We start from the raw sequence: 22,647 nt of genomic DNA, 5'->3' as shown, positions 1-22,647 counted from the left end.
GCAGCTATAAGAAAATGGATAAAATGAATCAAAACCAATAAAATAAAAAATCATTTATTAAGCATGTAAAATGTTGCAGGTATTGTGCTTGAAATAGAAGTACAAAGAATGAAACAGTCCCTGTTCGTAAATAACCTATGTTCTAATGGAGGAGACAAAAAAACACACATATAATATAAATACACATATCACAAATATAAAGGGAAAAACCATACATATACAAGGTAATTGAATAGAAAGTTATGAGCTTCCAAAAATGGAGTCATTATGAAAGATAAGGAACTAATTCAAATTTGTAAGAGCAGTGGTCTAAATGAGAGGTAAAAGGTTGAGTCAGCAGTTTTCAGAGGAATAAAATCAAATTATCAATAACTACATGAAAAAAATTCCCTAAATCACAAGTAAAGGTATAATTTCCCATCTATCAGATCAGCAAAGTTGACATGTAAAGTGTGGGGAAAACAGGCACATTGAAAGCAGTTTTTAATTATCCCCCAGGAGTTATTAAATTATGTGTGTGTGAACACCATAAAATATTATTGTCTTAAGAAATTATCGAAGAAGATAGTTTGAAGGGAAGCTGTAAAGACTTGTATGACCGGACACAATGAAGTCAAGAGACCTAGGACACTTATTTTAAAACAACAGGGTTACTATAAACAACTCCAAAATAATTAAGAACCCTTACCAATTATAGTTCTAGAGAGTTCATGATGAAACATGCTACCATACTTTCCAGTAATAATATACTCAAAGTGCAGATTGAGATATATATATATCTATATATAGAGAGATATATATATAGCTATATACATATATATTTTTTCTTTTCCTTTTTATATATAACCATTTTTTTTCTTTTGCTTGAGGGCTTTTTTTTAGGGTGTGGGGAAGTAGGAGGGAGAGAATGTGGATCTAAAATAAAACTGAATAAAAAAATTTTTTTAAGAGATGCAGTCTCCATCTTCCAGAAGCAACTAATCTATTAGAAAGATTAGATAGGTAAATTGTTGAATAACAAACAATAAAAGTCAAAAGGAAATCAGTTCATTTGACTAATCAATAAATGAATAAAAATGGCAATAAACTCAAATAGAATTTCTGAGGAAGAACTTTCATTTTGTTCTTGGGTTGCAATAGAAAGGGTTTATGAAGAAGGTAAATCTGAATTGATCTTTTAAATTGTGTAGTTTGTACAGAAAGAGATAAAAGAGCAATATATTAGAGCATATACAAGGTATCAGGGAACAGGTAAAAGCATTAGAAAATTCACATAAGAAAGAAAGCACATTGTTATGTTTGGAAAGCAATGAGTAATGTGTTTTATATTAGACAAAAAGCTCATTAAGGAAGTCGGAGATGTAGTAGTATACAAATTAACTGAGACAAAGAAAAATAATTAAATTTGCTGAAATAAATTTGAAAACTATTTTACATTAAAAAAAACCTTAAATATGCAGTATACTCTCCTTTTGCTGAAGTCACTTGGTTATTTTGCTTTCAATTTTATTAATCTTATCTTTGATTTTCAGTTTCTCTTTTTGTTATTTAATTGGAATTTTCTAATTTGATACTTTTTCAATTTTTTAAATGTTACATTATTAATTCACTGATCAAAGTATTTAGAGATACACATTTGTCCTCAAGAATTACTTTGTATACTTTGTGCAGAATTCAGGCAAGCCTACCATCATGAAATTGAAATACTATGCTGATGAACTCTGGGCAACCAAATTTTGACATAATTTTCCATAATCCCTCATGACTAACAGTATCAAAAGCCTTGATCAGATCTTGCATACAGACTTCTGTTCTGCTCTAGAATTTCTACCAGTCACCAACACAATGAAACAAGGCTATGTGCTTGGCTCTTATGCTTAGCATTATGGTCTCAGCCATGTTGCAAAATCCCTTCAATGAGGACAAACATGGCACCAAAGTCAGTTACTGCAGTGATGATAAATTCTTCAACTTGAAAAGGCTACAAACCCAAACTAAAGTGGAGAGTATTAATGTGTGGATTTTTGATTCCAGATGAGTGTGCACCCAATGCGGTCTCTGAAGCTGAGATGTAACAAACTATGGGTCAATTCTCTGCTTATGCTAATTTTGGCTTAACAATTAACATCAACAAAACAGTTCCTCTTTCAGCCAGTACCACAGCATCCACACATGGAACCATCATCAGTTATAGCAAATGAAGAAGCTTTGACTGCTATGGGTAAATTCACTCAGCTTGACAGCATATTCTCCAGCGATGTCCATATGGATAAAGAAGTTGACACACACACTGCCAGAACTAGCTTAGTGTTTGGGAGACCACGAAGGAAGTGTGGGAGGGCAGAGCCATTAGACTGATTACCAAACTGAAGTTCTATAGAGACACTTTGCTGACCTCACTGCTGTAGGACTGTAAAACCTGGAGGGTATACCAAAACCATGCCAGGGAACTGAATTTTATTTTTATCCTATTTGAATTGTCTTAGGAAGATTCTGAAGATTGCCTGGCAGGATAAGATACCAGACAATGAGATTTTTTCTCAAACTAAACTGCCAGGCATTCAAACTCTATTGCAAAGAGCACAACTCTGTTGGGGAGTTCAATATTGTTGAAATGCCAAATGTATGTTTGCCAAAAAGACTGCTTTATAGAGAACTCACACAAAGCAAAGCATTCACAAGGTGGTTAGAAAAAGCAATGCAAAGACAATCTCAAGGTCTCTCACTCTATTTCTTTAGTGTTTTATTTTTCCAAATACATGCAAAGATAGCTCTCAACATTCATCTTTGCAAAATGTTGTGTTCCAAATTTTTCTCCCTCTCTTCCTCCCTTTGCAAGACAGCAAGAAATCTGATGTAGGTTAAATATGTACAATGTTTCTAAACATATTTCCATATTCGTAATGCTGTGCAAAAAAAAAAAATCAAATCAAAAGGGGAAAAAAAAAGCAAACCAACAATAACAAAAAAAGATGAAAATACTATGTTTTGATCTATATTCAGTCTCCAGTTTTGTCTCCGGACTTGAATGGTTCTTTCCACCACAAATCTATTAGAATTGCCTTGAATCATCTCATTGTTAAAAAGAGCTAGGTCTATCATAGATACTGCATAATCTTGTCGTTACTGTGTAATGTTCTCTTGGTTTTGCTCACTTCACTCAACATCAGTTTGTGTAAGTCTTTCCAAACCTTTCTAAAATCAGCCTGTTCACCATTTTTTATAGAATAATTATGCACTTTAAATATTTAGATGCTATGCTATAACTTTATACACATATACACACGTACATAGTATTGATAATATTTAATTTTCTTTTATTGTTTTAAACATAATGTATTTTATTTTCCCTGTTTATCTTTCAACCACATTTATTTACTATTGTCATGTCTAAGATCAATTCAGTGAATATTTATTATGAAGAGTAAACATTAATAATATTTGGAAAAGGTGCATAGAAATAGTACCTAATATATAGTGCCTGTGTTAGGCCTGGAGACACAAAACAGACAAAAGATGATTCCTGGAACTCAAGAAGCTTACAATCAAATGGGATCTAATGATACCTAATAAAATCAAAATTACTAGCTTCACTTTTTGAAATTCACTTAAGACATAACAAATTTGGCTTTAGTCCCTCATTTAAACTATGTGTGATTATTTATGTTTCAAGTATCTTTCTTCTAAACATATTCTGCTTTGAATTCTCTCCTGTTTTGTGAGTTAATTCATCTCATTCACATTCATTAATTATGAATCCAAATTAAAATTTATCTTCATCTTATCATCTTATATTTATGCTTGTCTTTATCAGTTTCCTTTGACAAAAAAAAAAAAGAGAATGGTAAAGGATAAGGTAGGTAATACTCTAGTGCACAGTAAGTGAAAAGATTGCTTCTAATCTATTATCTTCTTTTCCTCTTCAGTAGAGAGTCAGAACTCTGAAGAAGTATACTTGAAACAAGGAATTAATTCAGTGGAATTGATAAGACAATGGTTATCTAGTTTAGCATGAGTTTTCTAGTTCAATATGATTCATTTAATCTTACAACAAATAATGGTCCCCTAGTGATATAATGATTGGTTTATACTCAGTATGCTGTAATGATCTAATTGTAATAGAGTATATAAAGTTGGGGACAAACTCAGTAAAAAACAGAGAAGACTTAACCAGCCTTGTGGTGGCTCTCCTGTCTCTTTTACTTCTCCACTAAAATCAAGACCCATTCTGGAGGGCCTCCAGAGGCTGATCAAATCTTCTTTCTCAAAGTGCAGGAGGCAGCAAAGCCACCAGGAGGCTGATCAAAGATGGAATCTCTCTTGTCTCAGTAGAGAAATGAAGGAGACAGGACAGCCATCAGGGGTCTTTATCTTTGAGTCTGTCTTCCTCCCAGATCTCTTAGCTCTTATATACTCTAAGTACATATCATAGGTGTCAACTTGTAGAACTATATTAAGTACATGTAAACTAGAGAATCATTATCTTAATTCCACTAAGTTAACACCTTGTTTTAGGATTAAATCAATCATACTGAACTAGAGAACTCACTTGCTAAACTAAACTAGGTAATCATTGTCTTATCAATTCCACTGAGTTAAAACCTTGTTTCAAATATACTTCTTCAGAGTTCTGGCTCTCTTCACTCTTCTTTCACTCTCACCTGGATTACTTAAAAAAAATTTTTTTAAGCCTTCTTTCCTCTTAATATGCCTTAACAATCCATTCTCTGAAGATGAAGTTTGTTCTCTCATGGAACCCTCTCTTACCTTTCCCTGACCCAAAATTATTCTCTTGAATTTACAGAATTACTACACTAAAAAACTTTCTGTATGTATTCAACCCTTCTTTGTTCAATTCAGATTAGAGTGGGGTTCCTGTGATACCTTCTTACTGACCTCCACTGTTAGCATACTTTTCTTCTTTTCCACTTAACTCAAAGACAGTAATGCTCTGATTTCTTCTTCGTCTCAATACAACCTATGTACCTTGAGGGCATTACAATTCTGATGGGACTATCTCTTTTCTATCTCTAGAATCTAAACATTTCATAATTGTTCAGTCCCTTCTAATAATATTATATATATATATATATATATATATACATACATATATATATATGTATGTATATATATAAAATTTAAACTTTTCTAGTTTTCTCTTGGCCCCTATATTTGTATTTCAAAGCTCCTAATAAAGTCTAGCTTCAATGTCCTCTATTGCATTAAATATCTTTTCCCCACTTCCTCTTTAAAATTAAATTCAAGGCTTGGAGAACAAATAATTCATGATTGTAAATCTTTATCTTTTTTTATTTTGGAATATTATATTCCAAGATTTTCTTTTCTCTAAAGTTGTGGCTATTGAGGTCTTGTGTGATTCTGACTGTGAATTCTTTCTTTCTGTGACATAGTTTTTTCTTTGACCTGAAAGTTCTGAATTTAGACTAAGACATGCCAGAGAGATTTTATTTTGGGTTTTCAGGAGGTGACTAGTGGATTCCTGCTGCTTTTACTTTGTCCTTTATAATATATCAGGGAAGTTTTTCATTTCAGATAAAGGCAGCTGGTGGTGCAGTGGAAAAAACAATAGATCTGTAGTCCAAAGTCCTAAAATCAATCCCAGCCTTGGACACTCATTAGCTGTATTATTCTAGGCAAGTCACTTAACCTGTGCTTGCTTGTGTAGCATCAACTTTAAAATGGGGATAATAATAAATTACCTTGAAGTTTTGTTGTGAGTGCTAAACAAAATAAAATTTGGAAAAAGTGCTTAGAAATAGTACCTGATATGTAGAAAGCACAAAATTTATTCCTTTCCTAGCTCTTAATTTACGATATTCATATTTTTGTGTTTGGTTTTATATTTTTCATAAAAATGAAATATTTTTAATTTATCTGTTTATTTTTATTATTGGATATTATATGTTTTCTTCTATTTTTACATCATGTTTGTTTTATTCTAATATTCCTTATTATCTCATGGAGTCATTTTATTGTTTAGACCATTCATATACTTAGAGAGTCTGCTACTTTGACAAGGATTTCCTGCTTTCGATTCTAAGCTACTTATTCTCTAATTCTCTAAATCTTTTATAAATGATGTGAACTTTAAACCAGCTTATTCTCAGGAATTGCTAAAATGAGCCAATCCTGTTCCTATTATCAATCTTAGTTGGTACACAAAAGGGTCAGTTTTCCCAGACTGTCTTATTATGATAGGTAAGGCAAAAATAATGTGAATTCTATCCATCATAAACACATATAAAAGGAATTCCATTTTCCCAGACTGTCTTATTAGTATTTTTAAGACCAGTTATATATACTAGATTGTGCCTTTATTTCTCCCTCCTTCTGAGTGATAGAAATTCATATGTGCCAAAAGCAAATTACTTAATCACCTGACTCTGCCTGAAATAGTCGTGGCTGATTAAGTCTGTGAGTTATTTTATATAATAAATGGCAAATTTTGTAAGCTGTAATGGATATCTGTCATGCTTATTCCATGTCGCTAAGGACTTATGCACTTCCAAATCTATTTCATATTTCTATTTTACATTATCACTTCATTTTTACTCACATTTCCATTGTTCATCTTCTATTTACTCATATCTCCAGCTTCTGTTTCTGATTTGAGATAAGGCCAGGGTTAGGTTTTTGTCCCTTTTCACATTCTTGACTCCACAAATGTCCAAATTCACTCTTCTAGAGTTCTGACACTAACTTTCATCTCTTTAGACATGTGGACCTGTGTTCAGAATCTAGGAGTCTTAAGTCTCCTATTTTTTCTGCTCTTTTTGAGGCATCCTCAGTCACAGAACTGCCATAATCTTCCATCCCAGGACTCACCTCAGCTGGTCACTGCTTCAAGCTTCTGGATGGTATCAACTTCCTTTGAGGGCTTCCTGGCTCCTTCCAGTGCCTAAGGCTTCTCACTATCTTTTTATGTAGTTCTGGGCTCGATGAAATGTTTCATTCATATTTCTCTTTAGATTTTTTGATCATTATTCAATCTCGTACCCTTCTGAAATTATTGCTAAAGTATAGTTGGGAAAGATGTGCTCCTTTTGGACTTTTTGTACCACCATATTAATCAGAAATCCAACTTAATTCTCTCAACAGTGTTTCTGTTACACATGTATGTGCTTTATTTAATTCAATGTTTTGAACTTTGAAAAGTTGTCCTATTAGCTATTGGGAGGGATCTGGTATTTGTTAGCCAGTTGGGAGATTTCCACAATGATATGAAGTGAAAATGTGAATATTTTAAAGTTTGGACATCAAACTTGTCATGCCATATCAAACTTTCATTCACTCTATCATCCATTCAATGTGTGCTTAAGATATTAAAAACTCTTGGGAACATAATGTACTATAGATCATTATGCAAAAGGATTCTACGTATATCCTCTGCTATGTCTGGGTGCTTAATGGCTAATCAAAGAAAAAAGTGATATTTGTATGACTCTAGGTATACGCTCTGCTATATCTGTATACCTAGAGTCATACAAATATCACTTTCTCCTTTTATTAGCCATTAAACACCCAGATGGCTGTGAGCTAGATGTTCCACACAGTTATGCAAGATCGTTCAAGAATTTGAATCCTAAAATAATTCAACTTAGACATAAAAGTAACCTAGAAAAATTATAAGAATATAAAGACATATATAGTCTTTTCTAATTCAGGTTGCCAAGGTAACAAATTGTCAAAAATTAGGTCAATGGAAAAGAGTTAATGAGGGTCTTTTTAAAAACAAGAATATAAAACCAGTAAGTCTGTTAATATAAAACAACCCCCCTAATTTCTCACTGAAATATTTAAAAATATATCTCTTAAAAATTTGAAAATATTTTCCAAAAATAAATATGATCTTTGATCATCTATGTTTTTCAGTGATAATGTATCAATAATGCATTTCATTATGGAAATAGAGGGGATTTTTAGACCTAGTAGCTTTATTTTAAAGAAAAAAAAATTAATGTTAGGTAACAGAAAAGAAGAAACTAGCTTTTACTTCTGTTTAATTATTGGTCTGTTATATAATTGTCTCAAGGTAAAGTCAAGGTCAGTTAATAATATGAAAACTAAATTTTTATAATTAGGCACACAAAACTGTTTGAATAACATTGCCATTGACGTAAAAGAAAATTAATTGATAAGGCAAGACTCTCTGTTCTTTACACAAGTTACTATGGAAAAAATGACCGCATTAATGTGCTAAAAACAAACTTTGTTCTTTCAGTTTCCTGGCTATGGGCCTTTTTGACATTACAAGAGAGCTATGATTATGTTAATATCAGAGAGGACCCCAATTTGTCCATTTTATAATATGACTTCATTCTTTCCCTTAAAAATGAGGGAAGCATTTTTTCAAAAACAGATCTGATCACATGACCAATATGAAAATATGTTTAAAATGATTGCACATGTATAAGCTATATCAGATCATTTGCTGTTTGGGGGAGGGAGGAATGTAAGGGAGGAAGGGAGAAAAAAAATCGGAATTCAAAATTTTACAAAAATGGATGTTGAAAACTATCTTTATGTGTAATTGGAAAAATAAAATACTACTGATTTTTTTTTTAAAAGAAAGAAGTCCACATCATCTAAAGTAATATCTTTTTGACAATGATAATTCATCAGTATAAAAGGATACAACTATATTTATTGGAATAAGAAGGTTAACATATGTTTGGTTGCTAAGCATTTGGGCACATTTCTTTCATCAGAAGGTTAGATAGCTAGTGAGATAGTAAAAAAGAGAATGAACAACATCTAGAAATGCTTTAGGAAAAGTTAAAGTTTACCAGGAAGATGAGGTTCAGTTTTAACATGCATAAATGGAACAGATACATATGGAATTAGAATGTCAGTGTTAGTAGATACTTCATGGATCATCTAAACTGAATTCATACTTACCGAGAACTATGTCTACAAATCATGAGAAAAGTAGTAATTTTGCCTTTGCCTGAAGACCATGAGACAGAACCAGTTATGGTCTAGTAAATATTTTAGCAATGAACTCTTCAAAAATCCATGGCACACAAGTTTAACCTGTGTTATTAACATTTCACTTTCTTAAGTTAAAACAAGCAATAAAACAACAAATCCAGCGTTGATTTGTAGCATTTGCTGATTTCCAAAATGTCAAAGCTCACACTAAAAATTTCTTTGCAACTTCGAATCATAGCTCTTATTTCTGCCTTCTCATACCAAAAAAGAACAACTTTAATCCCTCTTTTACATGATAACCTTTCAAATACTTAACTACAGATATGTGTGCTTTCTAAATCTTCACCTCTGTAGGCCAAATATTCTTCACAACCATCACCACTATTACTATCACTACCACTCCCAGAAGTTCATTCAACCAATATTTCTATGGAATATACTCAAATCTTTCATAATTATCTATTCTCTTTTCTGAATGTCCTAAAAGCTAATCAATGCCTCTCCTAAAATGTCTAGAAAAGAATAAAATATTTCAGATGTGATCTGAACAATGCAGAGTGGAACGATCACTTCCCTAGAATTTGGATAAAACTCTTTTCTTAATGCAGCCTAAGATTACTTTAGCTTTCTTTAATTCCATATACTGTCTCCTAAAGCTCTAAAAGGCTTTCTTCCAAAGCACTGCTGTACTTATGGAATTGATTTTTTGACCCAGTATATGTGAATTTATATTTATGCCTGAATTTCTTATTAGATTTAGACAAAAGCTCAAAAAATATGAACTATGTTTGAATTTTGAAAAATGGACTACTATAATAGGCTCTTGATTCAAATCTTTCCCATTCCAGTATATTCTTCACTTAGCTGTCAAACTAATACTCTGGAAGTATAGGTTACACTGTCCATTTCCACACCCCAATTGACCCTGCAATAAACTATATTGAGTCTTTATTACTTCCATGATTACATGCAATCCTCAATTTGGTTTTTAAAGCTATTCATAACCTGGTCCCCTCCTACGTTTTTTATAGATATTGCTCCCCTTGAACATACTATGAGGTTCTGGGAAATTAGCCTTTTTGTAATTCCTGATATATGTTATTCCATTTATTGTCACTCCAAACACTTTCTACTGCTCCATCCATGTCTAGAATGCTCTTCAATCCTAGCTAAAACCTAACCTACATGGAAGACGCCTTTCCTGAACTCCTTTAATGACTATGGCTTCCCTCTGTTGATCTCCAATTTATCCTATATATAACTTGTTTCAACATAGTTGTTTATGTATTGTTTTCCTGCTGGATAGTGAACTACTTGAGAGCAAGAACTTTTTTTTTTGACCCTTCTTTGTATCTCCACATTTACCACAATGTCTGACACATAGTAACTTGATATTTCTAAATTTCTAAAAACAATAAAATGTTCCTCTCTAACCAAAGAATATATTTATGTATCATAAATACTTTAGTTTAATGTAACACTAAATAATTTATTTCCCAAAATAAAGTCAGCCTCTAGTTCTACATATATAAATAGGATACATAACTAAATGCTCTAAAAACAGGTCTTTCTAAGCCTGGACATAACTATTCTTGATTTTGTTTTTAAGACTAAGAATGAAAAAATATGGAAAAAAATCTTTGTAAATTTAAATTCACCAAGGCCCCTTCCCAACCAGGTGTAATATAAATACAATAGTTCCTCAGATAATTTCCCATTTTCCTAGTTATTCAGTTCAAAAGCCTCCACAGTGTCTGTTGGATTGGCAGCTAAGGTTCTTCAGTTAGAGAATCTCAGATTTTAAATGGAAGCCAAAAATTCTTTTGAAAGCTAGACTTGCTCCCTTTTTGCTACCCAAGTTCTCTTCCCTGCTAGAAGTTAAAATGCCCTTCAATACCAGGAGCATAAAGGCATTAAATTTCATAAAGCTCATAAAACCAAACCAAATATGTTAGGCTAAAAATTCTAAGCAGATTTTAAAAACCTAACAATCCAATTAAACTTAGTCACTTCCAAGGGAAGCCTTGAAAATGAAGGCTTATGGGAAATTATTTTACTCCTTAAGTTTAATTATAAAAACTGAAATTATTACTTAAGCCAAAAATACCTTTGCCTGAATCAGATGCCCGAGTAAACAAAAAGGAAATGATAATGGTAAAACCAAAGACAGGTTGACTTTTAATGGGTCATAAAACAAACTGCCACCAAGTTACTTCTCACTTTCCCCTAAGGCATCACAGGAGTTCATAGATTTAGATCTAGGAGGAATCCAAATCTAGTCTCATCTAGCCTACTCCCAAGGTTTACAGATGAGCAGAGTCTCAGAGAAGTGAAAGTCACCGTACTAGTAAAGAGCCTAAGGTTTTCTTATCCCAAATCCAACTTCTACTTTTACTACTATACCATTTACTAAAGCTAGTAATGCCCATGAATCTGTTCCACTGATAGGTTATTGATATCATAACCAAAGTTTATGGTTCTAATTTACTCTAAATACTTCAAAAATACAGTAATACTTTTTTCTTTGTCTCTCTCTCATTCTCTAAATATACATATATAACATAATATGCTCTAATATATCATAAACAGTGTTTTAAATTTAAATTCAGCCTTTATTCTCTCCAGCAAAAATATTGTTATACTCTAAAATCTGTTCTATCAGTTGTTCCATAAAAAGTTCTTTTTTAAAAGCTCTGACGGGTTTAAGATCTTTTTTCTCTACCTTTTAATTTAATGTTTATATTTAAAAATTCACATAAAGAGCCCGAAGAGCCCCCTTTCACTCATAGTCTGCTGATGATAGTACAGGATAGAGAATTACAGAAAATTCAATTGATAAACCTTTCAAAGAACAGAAAGTTTTACACTCTTCTCAAAAGACATGTGGCTCAATGAAGTTGTAAAACTTGGTATGTCAAAGAGAAAGCCAGCGTTATCCCAAATGTGAGCTTCAACACTTGGTAGTTCTTCCTTTTTAGTTATGTCTGATAGGAAATTATTTTGAAGTGAGTAGAGTTTTATTATATTTAGGGGCAAGTAGGTGGTACAGTAGATTAATGCTAGATCTGGAGTCAGGAAGGTTCATCTTTCTGAGTTCAAATCTTGTCCCAGACTGTATGATCCTGAGTAAGCCACTTAACCCAGTTAGCCTTCAGTTTCCTCATTTGTAAAAATTATCCAAGGAGGGAAATGGCAAATAAGTCCAGAATCTTTGCCAAGAAAACCCAAAAAAGTATTACAAGATGTTGGAAATGACTGAAAAATGACTAAACAATAACAAAGTATTGTAATAAAAAAGTAAAACATTATGACCTCTAATTGAGTTTAACCTAATTTTTAAACAATGTTGGCTCAAATACTATATAAAAAATTCTGACTTGGTAGTTTGTTTGATAGTTATTTCACCTATAGAGAAATTGTCAGTATGAAAAATCTCTCTGTGGATGCAATTTGACAACTCTTGCATAAAGCCCATAACTTTTGCTAGCTGCCTAGAACACTAAGTGGTTAAAAAACTTGCTTATGATCACCAAATATATGTATCAAAGGAGTTAACTTGAACATAGTTCTTCTTAAAGATTAGCCCTCTATATGTAGTATTACATGTAATAATTTGTTTAAAAGTTCAAAGGGCTATTTTTCTAATCATATCTATACTGTAGAAGAACTATTGAATTATGAACACTTACCAAGAAGCTCCATGATCTCTGCTTTCTGTGTCTGTAAAATTGGAGTCCAAAAACATATCTTTATAGATTCGACCCACCAGACAATACATATCAGAAGCAACTTGGCCTTCACATTGCACCAGAGGAATCATAATACTAAGAGCTTTTTCTCTATCTCCAAGGAGATTTCGCCTGGAGGTTTAAAAAAAATGTTATTTTGACATAAATCATAATAGTAATAGGTATAAGGTACATTTTGATAAGATGTGGGTTGTTCAGCCACTTTGACCCTGTCTAGTTTTTTTGATTCTTTATTCTAGTCCAGTTTTCCATCTTTTTAATTCCAACACAATCTTTATTTATGAAAAGGAATCCCTTGCTAAATTATAGAGGTGACACTGAGCGTTTCTTTTCTCTTAGTGCTGATGAATTGGAACCGACCTGTCCACATTCTTGCTTACTGTCCTTTGAGAACAACAGCATGCTTTTGTAAGATAGCTAGTTGAGATTAGGTGTGCAATTTGTAGCCTTGAAATAGAGCAAAGTTTCTTGGGCCTCATTCACTCCCTTTCACCAAGTGAAGTAACAACCAGGAGACAATTCTAACAGAACATTTAAAATCATAGGCACAAAATGTTATAGCTAGGAAGAATTTGTGAGGTGCCATGAAATAATTGCCTCATATTCTCATTTCTATTCTTCTGAAGTGGATATGATCCTTTTTACTCTGTGCTCTCTCTTTATTCTGGCCTCTTGGATTCTTTGGTTTCCTTAAAAACTCAGCTTAAATGCCACCATCTGCATTAGTTGCCTTGTCTTCTTCAAAGGTTACCTCATATCTGCTTTATATATGCCTTGTAAGATAAACATATACTGTATGTTCACGTACTATATATTATATATTCATATATATTAGTATGTACATATTTAATACATATTCTATGTATGTAGAATTGAATATATAAATAGCATGTTATATAATAAACACATGTCCTGCATGTAATATACACATGTATATAATAACCACCTATATAATATATATTTACATGTAATATCCACATGTATATAATCAATATATCTATATTTTATATTTATACGTATATTATTTGCCTCAGTTTTCTCATCTGCAAAATGAGTTAGAAAAGGGAATGGCAAACCATTCTAATATTTTTGCCAAGAAAACTCCAAAAGGGATTATAAAGAGTTGGATACCACTGAAAAATAGACTGAACAACAATAAAATATTATTTATATGAATATGTGCCTCTGTGTGTGTATAAATTATATGTGTCTATACATACACACACATACATATTTCCTCCAGCATAGTCCCCAGCACAAAATAGGCCATTTAATTTAATTTAATGTTACTGACTGCTGATTGACTAATATATATCCATGTTATCTACTCCAATATAATATAAGCCTTTTTGAGGACAGAATATTCATTTTTCTCTGTCTCTTTCAGCATGGAAAACAGGGAATAACACAAACTCAGCACTTAATTAATTAGTGTGGATTGAATGGAGAGGGAAAAGGCTCTAGACCTCAGGTGAATAGCATAAGGGGCTTGAAATCACTATGGCCTGGATTCAAATATTGCCTTGGATACAACCCCAAACCCTTAGCAAATCTTCTAACCTCTCCAACCTTTAGTTTCCCCAAGTGAGAAGTGAGGATAATAAAGTCTTTAACACTTAAGCCACAAGGTTCTTGGGAGATTTAACTTAGATAACGCATACAAAGTACTTTACAAACTATACAAGTCAGTTCTTAGTACTATTATCCAGTAAACCAAAGCTGTAACTACTACCTTATTCTCGGTTCAATGAGTCCTTTTCGCTCCTATTTAAGCACAGTCTTCCTTAAGTAAATCAATCAATGTATTGAAAGTTCTTTCAATCTCTGAGTCATAAATAATTTAATTTTTTTCAGTCATCTGATTCTTTGACACCATTTAGGGTTTTCTTGGCAAAGACACTGGGTAATTTATCATTTCTTTCTCCAGCAGATGACAAATGAGGAAACTGAGACAAAGAGAATTAAATGATGGCCCCAAGGTCATGCAGCTAAATATGTGTCTAAGGCCAGGTTTGAATGAGGTGTTCAGACTCCAAGCCTGGTATTCTATTGATTATATCATTTTGTTGCCCCAAGCAATCTCTTACCAAGCAATTGTTATGCAATGATGTCTACAAAATTAAGCAATTACATAATTTTATATGGCTTGATTAGGTTGTACATAGGAAATGTACTAAATGGGTGGCAAGGTAATAAAGATATATGATTTCCTATCTTCAGTAGAATTTTTGGTCCTAACAATAGGCTACTAGCCACTCGATTCAACAGCAAGAATTCAGAACCCTACTTTAAGTAACAACTACATTTACCTTTTCTTCACAAACTTTAAAACGTTGATGAGGGACAAGATAAGCTTTTATGGACTTTGGCTTCCTCTCTGGAAAAATTTAAGTAATACAGTATATTCGATTTTCCTGCAATGATTTAGGTAATGTTTCTGGAGGTAGCAATACAAAATCAACCTTCTTTGAAGGTTCCTTAACTCTGAAGCTTCTAAATAAGGTAACATTAAATGGATGAACCAACAGTACAGGGATTGATTTCACTGGTAAGATTAGGAAATTATGTGGTTGGTGAATGATAAAGACGTAGAGGTTTGGGGGTGCTATCTTTTTAGGATCTCTTTCTTTCATTTTATCATTATCTTCATTCCTGTCATGGAAATGATTCAGCCAATTCTCCCATTCACCATTGCTCTTCATCAAAGTGAGGCAGAGTTAGAGAAGGGGGTAGGGTTGTGGTATTCAGAAGAGCAGGGAAATTCATCTCTCAGACCATTTCAGAGACAAAATGGAAAGTGGCATTAACAAATGTAGCAGAGCAGAGAGAAAGTTTCTGGGCTTATAATGAACAGGAGAGAAGGAAAACTAGGTAATACTGGGGCCAATTAGAATATATGAAACTAATCCAAAATGTGAGTAATGAAGATTTGAGTTTAATCAAGAGTGCTCAGAGCAATACTTGTGTGAATATTACCAATATTATCAAGACCCAAGAGTGGGCAACCATCAGTCATCACTATTCCTGCTCAGTTTCAGAATGTAATTCTGGGAATAGCTGTGGGTAGCTGGTTTCTTATTTGTTAAAGATGCTTTTGTAATTACATAATTGTAAAATATCAGCTCATATAAAATAAAGGAAGTAAAAGAACAAGAACTATTATTAACCAGAATTATAGAATTATCCAGAAAAGATAAGGACTCCCCACTGCACTCCTGGGTAGTTTAATAATTTGTTCACTGATAACAGTTTTAAATTCTACTAAGGAATAGTTTCTCTGCTGCAATAAACATACTCCATGAACAGTCTGTGAGTTAAACAATAATAAACTTCTGAGTCATAGGAGGAAAAAAATATTTTTCTTACCTGTTCAGTGCAAACGCATAATGGAACTTCACATGATGATGGGAGGCCAAATCAAAGGTTGGCAGCTTTTCTAAAGTTTCTACAAGCTTCACAATAGAATCATAGTCCTTTTAAAGCAAGAAAATGATATAGAAATAAATTATTAAAGTAATACAACCTATCTATGAAAAGTTATTGGCAGACAGGAAACAGAGCTAATTCTGAGAATGGTATTGTCAAAGAAAGTACTGACTAACTGGTGAACTTATAAAGAAACTGAAATTTAGAGAGAAGTTACCTGCTAGGGAAATTAGCTTCTTTATAAAGACACCCTGTTGTGTAGGAAAGAATAAGAAGCATCTAAAAAATTACAGTTCTTGAATTAATAAAGAGCATAGATAATTAATTATTTCTTTTCATGTACCTGTATTCAATGAAATTTTTCTCATATTAACTATCTGCAGACTGGTAAATATCTTTTATCCCATGGTCTGAGGACTTTTAAGCACTCAGGACTGATAACAGGTTTCTTGTGTAATGACATTGCTTCATGACATGAAGACTGAGTTGTCTGAGATACAATATTCTTTCTTAAGGCTCTGGGATATTTACATATCTCTCTCCTTTATCTTCTTCTCTTTCCCTTCACTCCTCTCTCTCTCTCTCTCTCTGTCTCTCTCTGTCTCTCTGTCTCTCTCTGTCTCTCTCTGTCTCTGTCTCTCTCTGTCTCTCTCTCTCTCTCTCTCTCTCTCTCTCTCTCTCTCTCTCTCTCTCCCCCCCTCCCCCCCCCCCGTTCTCCTCCTCTTTTTCCTCCTCCTCCCCCCCCCCCCAATACTCGAAGCTGGGCACTCATTTGAGCTGTTAGGGCTAGGAACAGGATTCAAGAAACCAATGAGGGAAGACTTTATACCAAATCATTGACTTTTAGGATCTAAAGACTCACAACATGGAAATAAAAGCCTAAGTCTTAAACTTTTTCAGAGGAATCATAGTTATCCCTAGAATTTCTGACTAATCAACATGTTTCACTTTGGTGTAATTCTTACCTGAATATCTCTGTAGGACAGGAGTAGATTTATGACAATATCTGCTGACAAGACTTCAATATTATCTACCCGCTGTCGGATTCTTTCCAGCTCAGCTGCCAATTCTTTACCTGTGTAGAGGTTACGGGCTTTCCTGATATCACTGAGTATGGATTCTCGGAAATACTGGCTAAAAGGAAGCATAAATTCCAACAAGTTATCACTTACTTCTTCAGGAATATTCACAGAGTGTGCTAAGGAGAGGAAACAAAGTTTTCAAAAAATATGACTCTCAAATTATTAAGAATATAAATGAACACCTCATATTAGCCCTGGAAAATGAGATAGTCTGCATAAGTCAATTTTTCAGATAACTTTAACCAGTTGGGATAAATGTGTTTGTAAAATAGATTATAAAACTTTCTGCCTTCTTAAACAGAGCTTTTAGAACAAAGTGTAACTTTGATGATTTCAGTTCAAAATTAGGAAGAATGAGTACTATACAACGGAGGAGTGATATACTTAGATCACTGAAGTGATAATGTGCTTTTAAAGTTCTTGCCTCTTCTTAGCATTTCATTTGTTTGTGATCTTTTAAGATCATAGCATTTAAGAGTCAGAAGAGAATTTAGAGAATAATCACCCCAACCTATAACTTTATAGTTGAAAATTTTGAGACCTAAAATTACCTGTCCAAAGTCATTGGGATAGCAATTAGCAAGGCCAGAGAATCTAGATCTAAGCCCCCTTTGGCTTATCTAACTGGGTGATGGTGACAGCTTCAACTGTAATTGCTTTTATTTATTTATTTATTGTTTTAATGGTTTTTATTTACCAGATATATGCATGGGTAATTTTACAACACTGGCAATTGACAAACCTTTTGTTCTAATTTTTCTCCTCCTTCCCCCACCCCCAGATGGCAGGTTGACCAATACATGTTAAATATGTTAAAATATAAATTAAATACAATATATGTATATATGTCCAAACAGTTGTTTTACTGTACAAAAAGAATCGGACTTTGAAATAGTGTACAATTAGCCTGTGAAGGAAATCCAAAATGCAGACTGATAAAATTAGAGGGATTGGGAATTCTGTGTAGTGGTTCATAGTCATCTCCCAGAGTCTTTTGCTGGGTGTAGCTGGTTCAGTTCATTACTGCTCTATTGGAACTGATTTGGTTCATCTCATTGCTGAAAATGGCCACATCCATCAGAATTGATCATTATATAGTATTGTTATACAATTGTAATTGTTAAATCACACCACAACACAGTTTATCAAGCACATCAAAAATATTTCATTTGATATCCATGAAAAACCTTAAAAGTAGAAAGGATAGGCATGGTCAACAATTTTATCTAAGGAAGAAACTTTGATTTAGAGATATTCCATGGCTTAGTTAAAGACCAAGTCCTTGTGGTGGAACCAGGAGTGGATGGAGAGCCAAATTTAGAGTATCAATCTGACCTTCGACACTACTAGTTGTATAATCTCAGGAAAGTCTGTTGACTTTCGTCTGCCTTGGTTTCCTCATCTGTAAAAATGAGGATAATAATGGTACCACCACTATCAGAACAGTTATGAGAACAAAATTAGACAGTTATTTACAAAGCATTCCATATACCAGAAAGACTATATAATTGTTAGCTATTATGAGAAGCAAATTTCTTAAACTAAAATGTAGAATATTTAGCTTATGGACTTTCTGATATCCATTTTTGCTGAAAGGTCATTTTCATTTACTTTCTTGTTTTTAATTGTGTTATAGATGACTGAGGTTGTCAGATAAATGATTTATATATACTTAAAGTTATTGCACATACATATTTTCACTAATCTTATTTCCCGGTAATACAGTCTAATTAGGGAAGAAGTTGGAAGGGGGAGGGAAAGAGAAAAGGATAAAGGGGAAAAGAAACATCTGAACACAATCATTCATTTGAATGAATAATAAATCTCTAAGTGTAGTAATGATCAAAAGATAATTTTACTAAATCCTTTTCTTATCTCTATTTTAATTATTCAAAGGTAGTTTGAATTATTAGAATTATAATAATTATTTATTTTAGTGTATCTTTAAGATGCTTCAGTTTCCTAAGTTCTGCTGAGTAAAATTGTGCTCCTAATTGCTCTAGACCACTGAGATACAATCAGCTCATTGGGTTAGCTGTCTGAGAATATCAAGTGTACACACATCTGGGAAAGAGCTCGAACATCATCCCAAAGGGTAACATTAAGGCAGTAGGAGTTGTATAATCTCATAACCCTTTGTCTACCAGATTGGTTTCCACTACACTATCATCAAACCCTATAGTCAAATCAGTGGAGTATGAGCTTGCTTTATTTGCATCTCAAGACTTCAGAGAAGATTGATTGTTGGATATGTTTTCAGAAATTTTACCTTGAATTAGCTTGTGCCACCTTCAAAAGTTGAATAAAACGATCCACTAAAGGTAAGCAGATGGGTCCAAGAAGTAGTTCAAAATTAGGCTGCATTAGCTCTGTCAATCCCTTCATAAAGCTACTATCGCAGCAGTAGACCTTGTTATGAGGGGTTATCATGTATGGAACAAATGTGTAATTCCCAGTGCACATCTGTGGATATATAAAGCATCAGCATGGGGTTAACATACAGGCTCAACAATGGTTGCCTTTTGGCTTTTTAAAACTTTCTGTTTGCTAATAAAAGAATAAAAATAAAAATTGTTGAGATCTTTTCCATCTCCAGATCTTTCTGATTTATATTACCACTGGTGTCTTATCAGTCAAAACACTGTTCAAAGATGGAAAATTGCTAAGTAGAAATTTCTAAGACTGCATTCACTTCAAAACTTTCCAGGTTGTCATTACCTGCAGAGAGGAAGACCAAGAGAGAGGAACTCTTCTCTCTCTCCCACCCCCAAAATTCATCTCAACTGAGGAGCCTCCTTTCTCTAAAAAGCATTTTGGCTACCAGACATCTTATCTCCTTTGAACTATAACCTAAAGAGGTTCTATTTAGAAACAGAAACTGTTGAGGTCTCTTCCATTTGATTATGCCTTTCCTTATGTTATCATCCTAAATCTCTTCTTCCTTCACACTCTACTCTCACTTTTTTTTACTGCCTTATCTCCTAGAAATCTAAGTTTCAAACATACCACTAAAAAGAAATGGATTTCTTTTTTTTTTAATAATAGCTTTATATTTCCCAAATACATGCAAAGATAGTTTTCAATATTTGTTTTTGTAAAACATTGTATTCCATTTTTCCCCTTCTCCTTTAGATAGCAAGCAATCCAATTTGGATTGAAGGAGTTGCAAAGCAGCCTTTGCAAATGTTCCTTGTGGATTGGGAATGAAATAAATTGGAGGCAAAAGGGAGGAGGAGAGAGATCAGAGAACGCAATTGCCTCTCAATCTCCTTGTATCATCATCCTCCTCTCACATGAAGAGATCCTTTCTACAAGTCTGAGTTAGACCTCCAGCAGCAACTGGCAAGTAGCTCCCATATCACAACAGATATTCAGTGCTATGTGCACAATAGAAACTTTCATATATTCAATAGAGATGAGCACATATGTTTTCATGTTGACTTAACTATGTTCAGCAAATTCCTGGTATTCAATTTTCAGTTTTTCTTCAATACTCCTGTTTATACTGCAGGCTATGGCAAATCATTAGTATAGATCACTTTTTAAATCACAGCTTCAGCAATAGTTCTTCAAGAATCTATTAGCTCTAAAGGAGAACAATGACTTAGTCTTTTTTTCCCTTTCCCTTCTCATGTTAGTGCATTTGTTCTCTAAACCAGTCCTTCCATATGAGGTCATCACAACAGCCACATTTCATGCAGAAAATTATCTTTTCTGAGGCCCTGCCAGAAAATGACTTTAGAACCCTTATGCAAGCCAGATGTACTGTACTGCCAAGGAAAGGAGAAGGACCAGACTACTTTGGTTAGACAGATAGATTTAAATGACTTTGATCTTAGATATTTTGAGACATGTTTCAAAAGTCAGAATAAGAAGCATACAAACTGAATTCCAATTAAAAGTGTTAGAAGTCCCTCAAGATGGTGATATTCAATTGACAAATTGCTTCAATAAACCTGTTCTTTTTCTATGATTTATTCCTCCCTTCTGGAATAGGAATCAGACCACTAACCTAGAAGAGGGAAAATAAACATGTTCTGATTTAAACTAGGCATTTCAAATCTTATTCCATGTGACTTTCTCCTCATCGTGATCCCAAAGCATTTGCTAGAATGAAGAAAAGGCAAGTGCATTAAATAGTTTACTTTCCTCAATTAGGGGTTCTCTAAAACTGAGCTACAAAAGAAAAAGAGTACTCTAGTACTTTTGGGTTCAATATACAGTATTATACAAAACTATAAATCACAGGTTAACATCTATTTTATTTATGTAATTCATATAAAGACATATGAATTTGAATTCTATATACCAGGAGATCACAATGATGGTTTTACAATGTTATTTCTCTGCTGGATAGACACAGGTACATATATACTCTGTAGTATATATGCATATCTTATATAATATAGTACTATATGTTAAAATTAGAAGCTACCAACTATAAGTATTTAAACCCTACAAATGCATTGAATAATATATTTCTAATTATTTAGACTAACAAGAAAGCTTGCATTTTGGATATAATTGATTCAGTTCTAAAAAATAAGAAGAAAAATTAATTTAAATGAACCAATATTGCTGCATACCTATGGTGTTCAAAGCATTAAGCAAGATACTAAATAAAATATAAAAGATGATTAAGAAAATGTTACTTTCCTTAAGGAATTTGTAAACTTGTGGAATTCATGTAGACTTCTCCTCCTTGGTCTCTTGGGATAAAGAACTAGGGCAAGTGGCAAAGATTTACAAAGAGTTAAGTTTTTGGCTCCACATATGGAAAGATTTCCTGACCATAGAATTAAGCAGAAATGAAACTGGAAGGTGGTCATAAAAGAGTGAATTCCTCCTTAATGAAAGTCTTTATGCAGAAGTTCTATAACCACTTGTTGCAGAGATGATAATTCTATCCTATTCTATAATAGCATGATAGACTTATTAAGTTTGTTCATGTGTATCTTCCCTTCTCTCTCTCTCCATCTTTATTGTTTAAGACTTATGATTTTATTAGAGTAATTAAGTTCCATAGAATAACACCTTTTACAATGCAGATCAAAAACTGTTCCACCACTTATAGTCTTAAAAAGCTGCCGAGAAAAAAAGAGTTGCCAAGGTCAAAAAGTGAGAAGTTAGAAAAATATTCTATTCACATGGACTTCCTATATCTTCCACACTTTTTCTTTGTCTGTCATCTATCAACCCCCACACTAACAGATGACCCAGCCTCCTAATTCTTTCATTAAGAATTAAGTTTATCTGACAGGTGTTCCCTCTCCTGACCTTCTTCATCTCTCAAAATATCTCAGTATGATTTTTACCCTCTGACTTCCTTCTTTCTAACAGAAAGACATATATTTGTCAAAGCCAATCCTTTCCCTCCTATGTCTAGATCATACCTCCTCCTACCTTCCTTTCAGGACACTGTTCTATTAGTCATACCC

The 22,647-nt window shown here is 33.3% G+C and overlaps 1 protein-coding gene across 2 annotated transcripts in view; it reads right to left on the bottom strand.

Annotated features, from left to right (window-relative positions):
* MAP3K5 (mitogen-activated protein kinase kinase kinase 5) overlaps nt 1-22,647 on the bottom strand; it is a 250,131-nt gene that overhangs the window by 123,392 nt on the left and 104,092 nt on the right. For both annotated transcript variants that reach the window (XM_074309740.1, XM_074309739.1), the window contains exons 4-7: nt 19,479-19,672; nt 17,093-17,261; nt 16,068-16,174; nt 12,642-12,812 (exon numbers count right to left, since the gene is read on the bottom strand). In XM_074309740.1, the coding sequence (XP_074165841.1) occupies nt 12,642-12,812; nt 16,068-16,174; nt 17,093-17,261; nt 19,479-19,672 (641 nt within the window). The remainder of the gene's footprint in view (nt 1-12,641; nt 12,813-16,067; nt 16,175-17,092; nt 17,262-19,478; nt 19,673-22,647) is intronic.

This window comes from Sminthopsis crassicaudata, chromosome 4 (genome assembly GCF_048593235.1).
Source record: "Sminthopsis crassicaudata isolate SCR6 chromosome 4, ASM4859323v1, whole genome shotgun sequence".
Lineage (NCBI taxonomy): Eukaryota > Metazoa > Chordata > Mammalia > Dasyuromorphia > Dasyuridae > Sminthopsis > Sminthopsis crassicaudata.
Note: the sequence above shows the minus strand (reverse complement) of the source record. Positions and strands in the feature narration are given on the sequence as shown.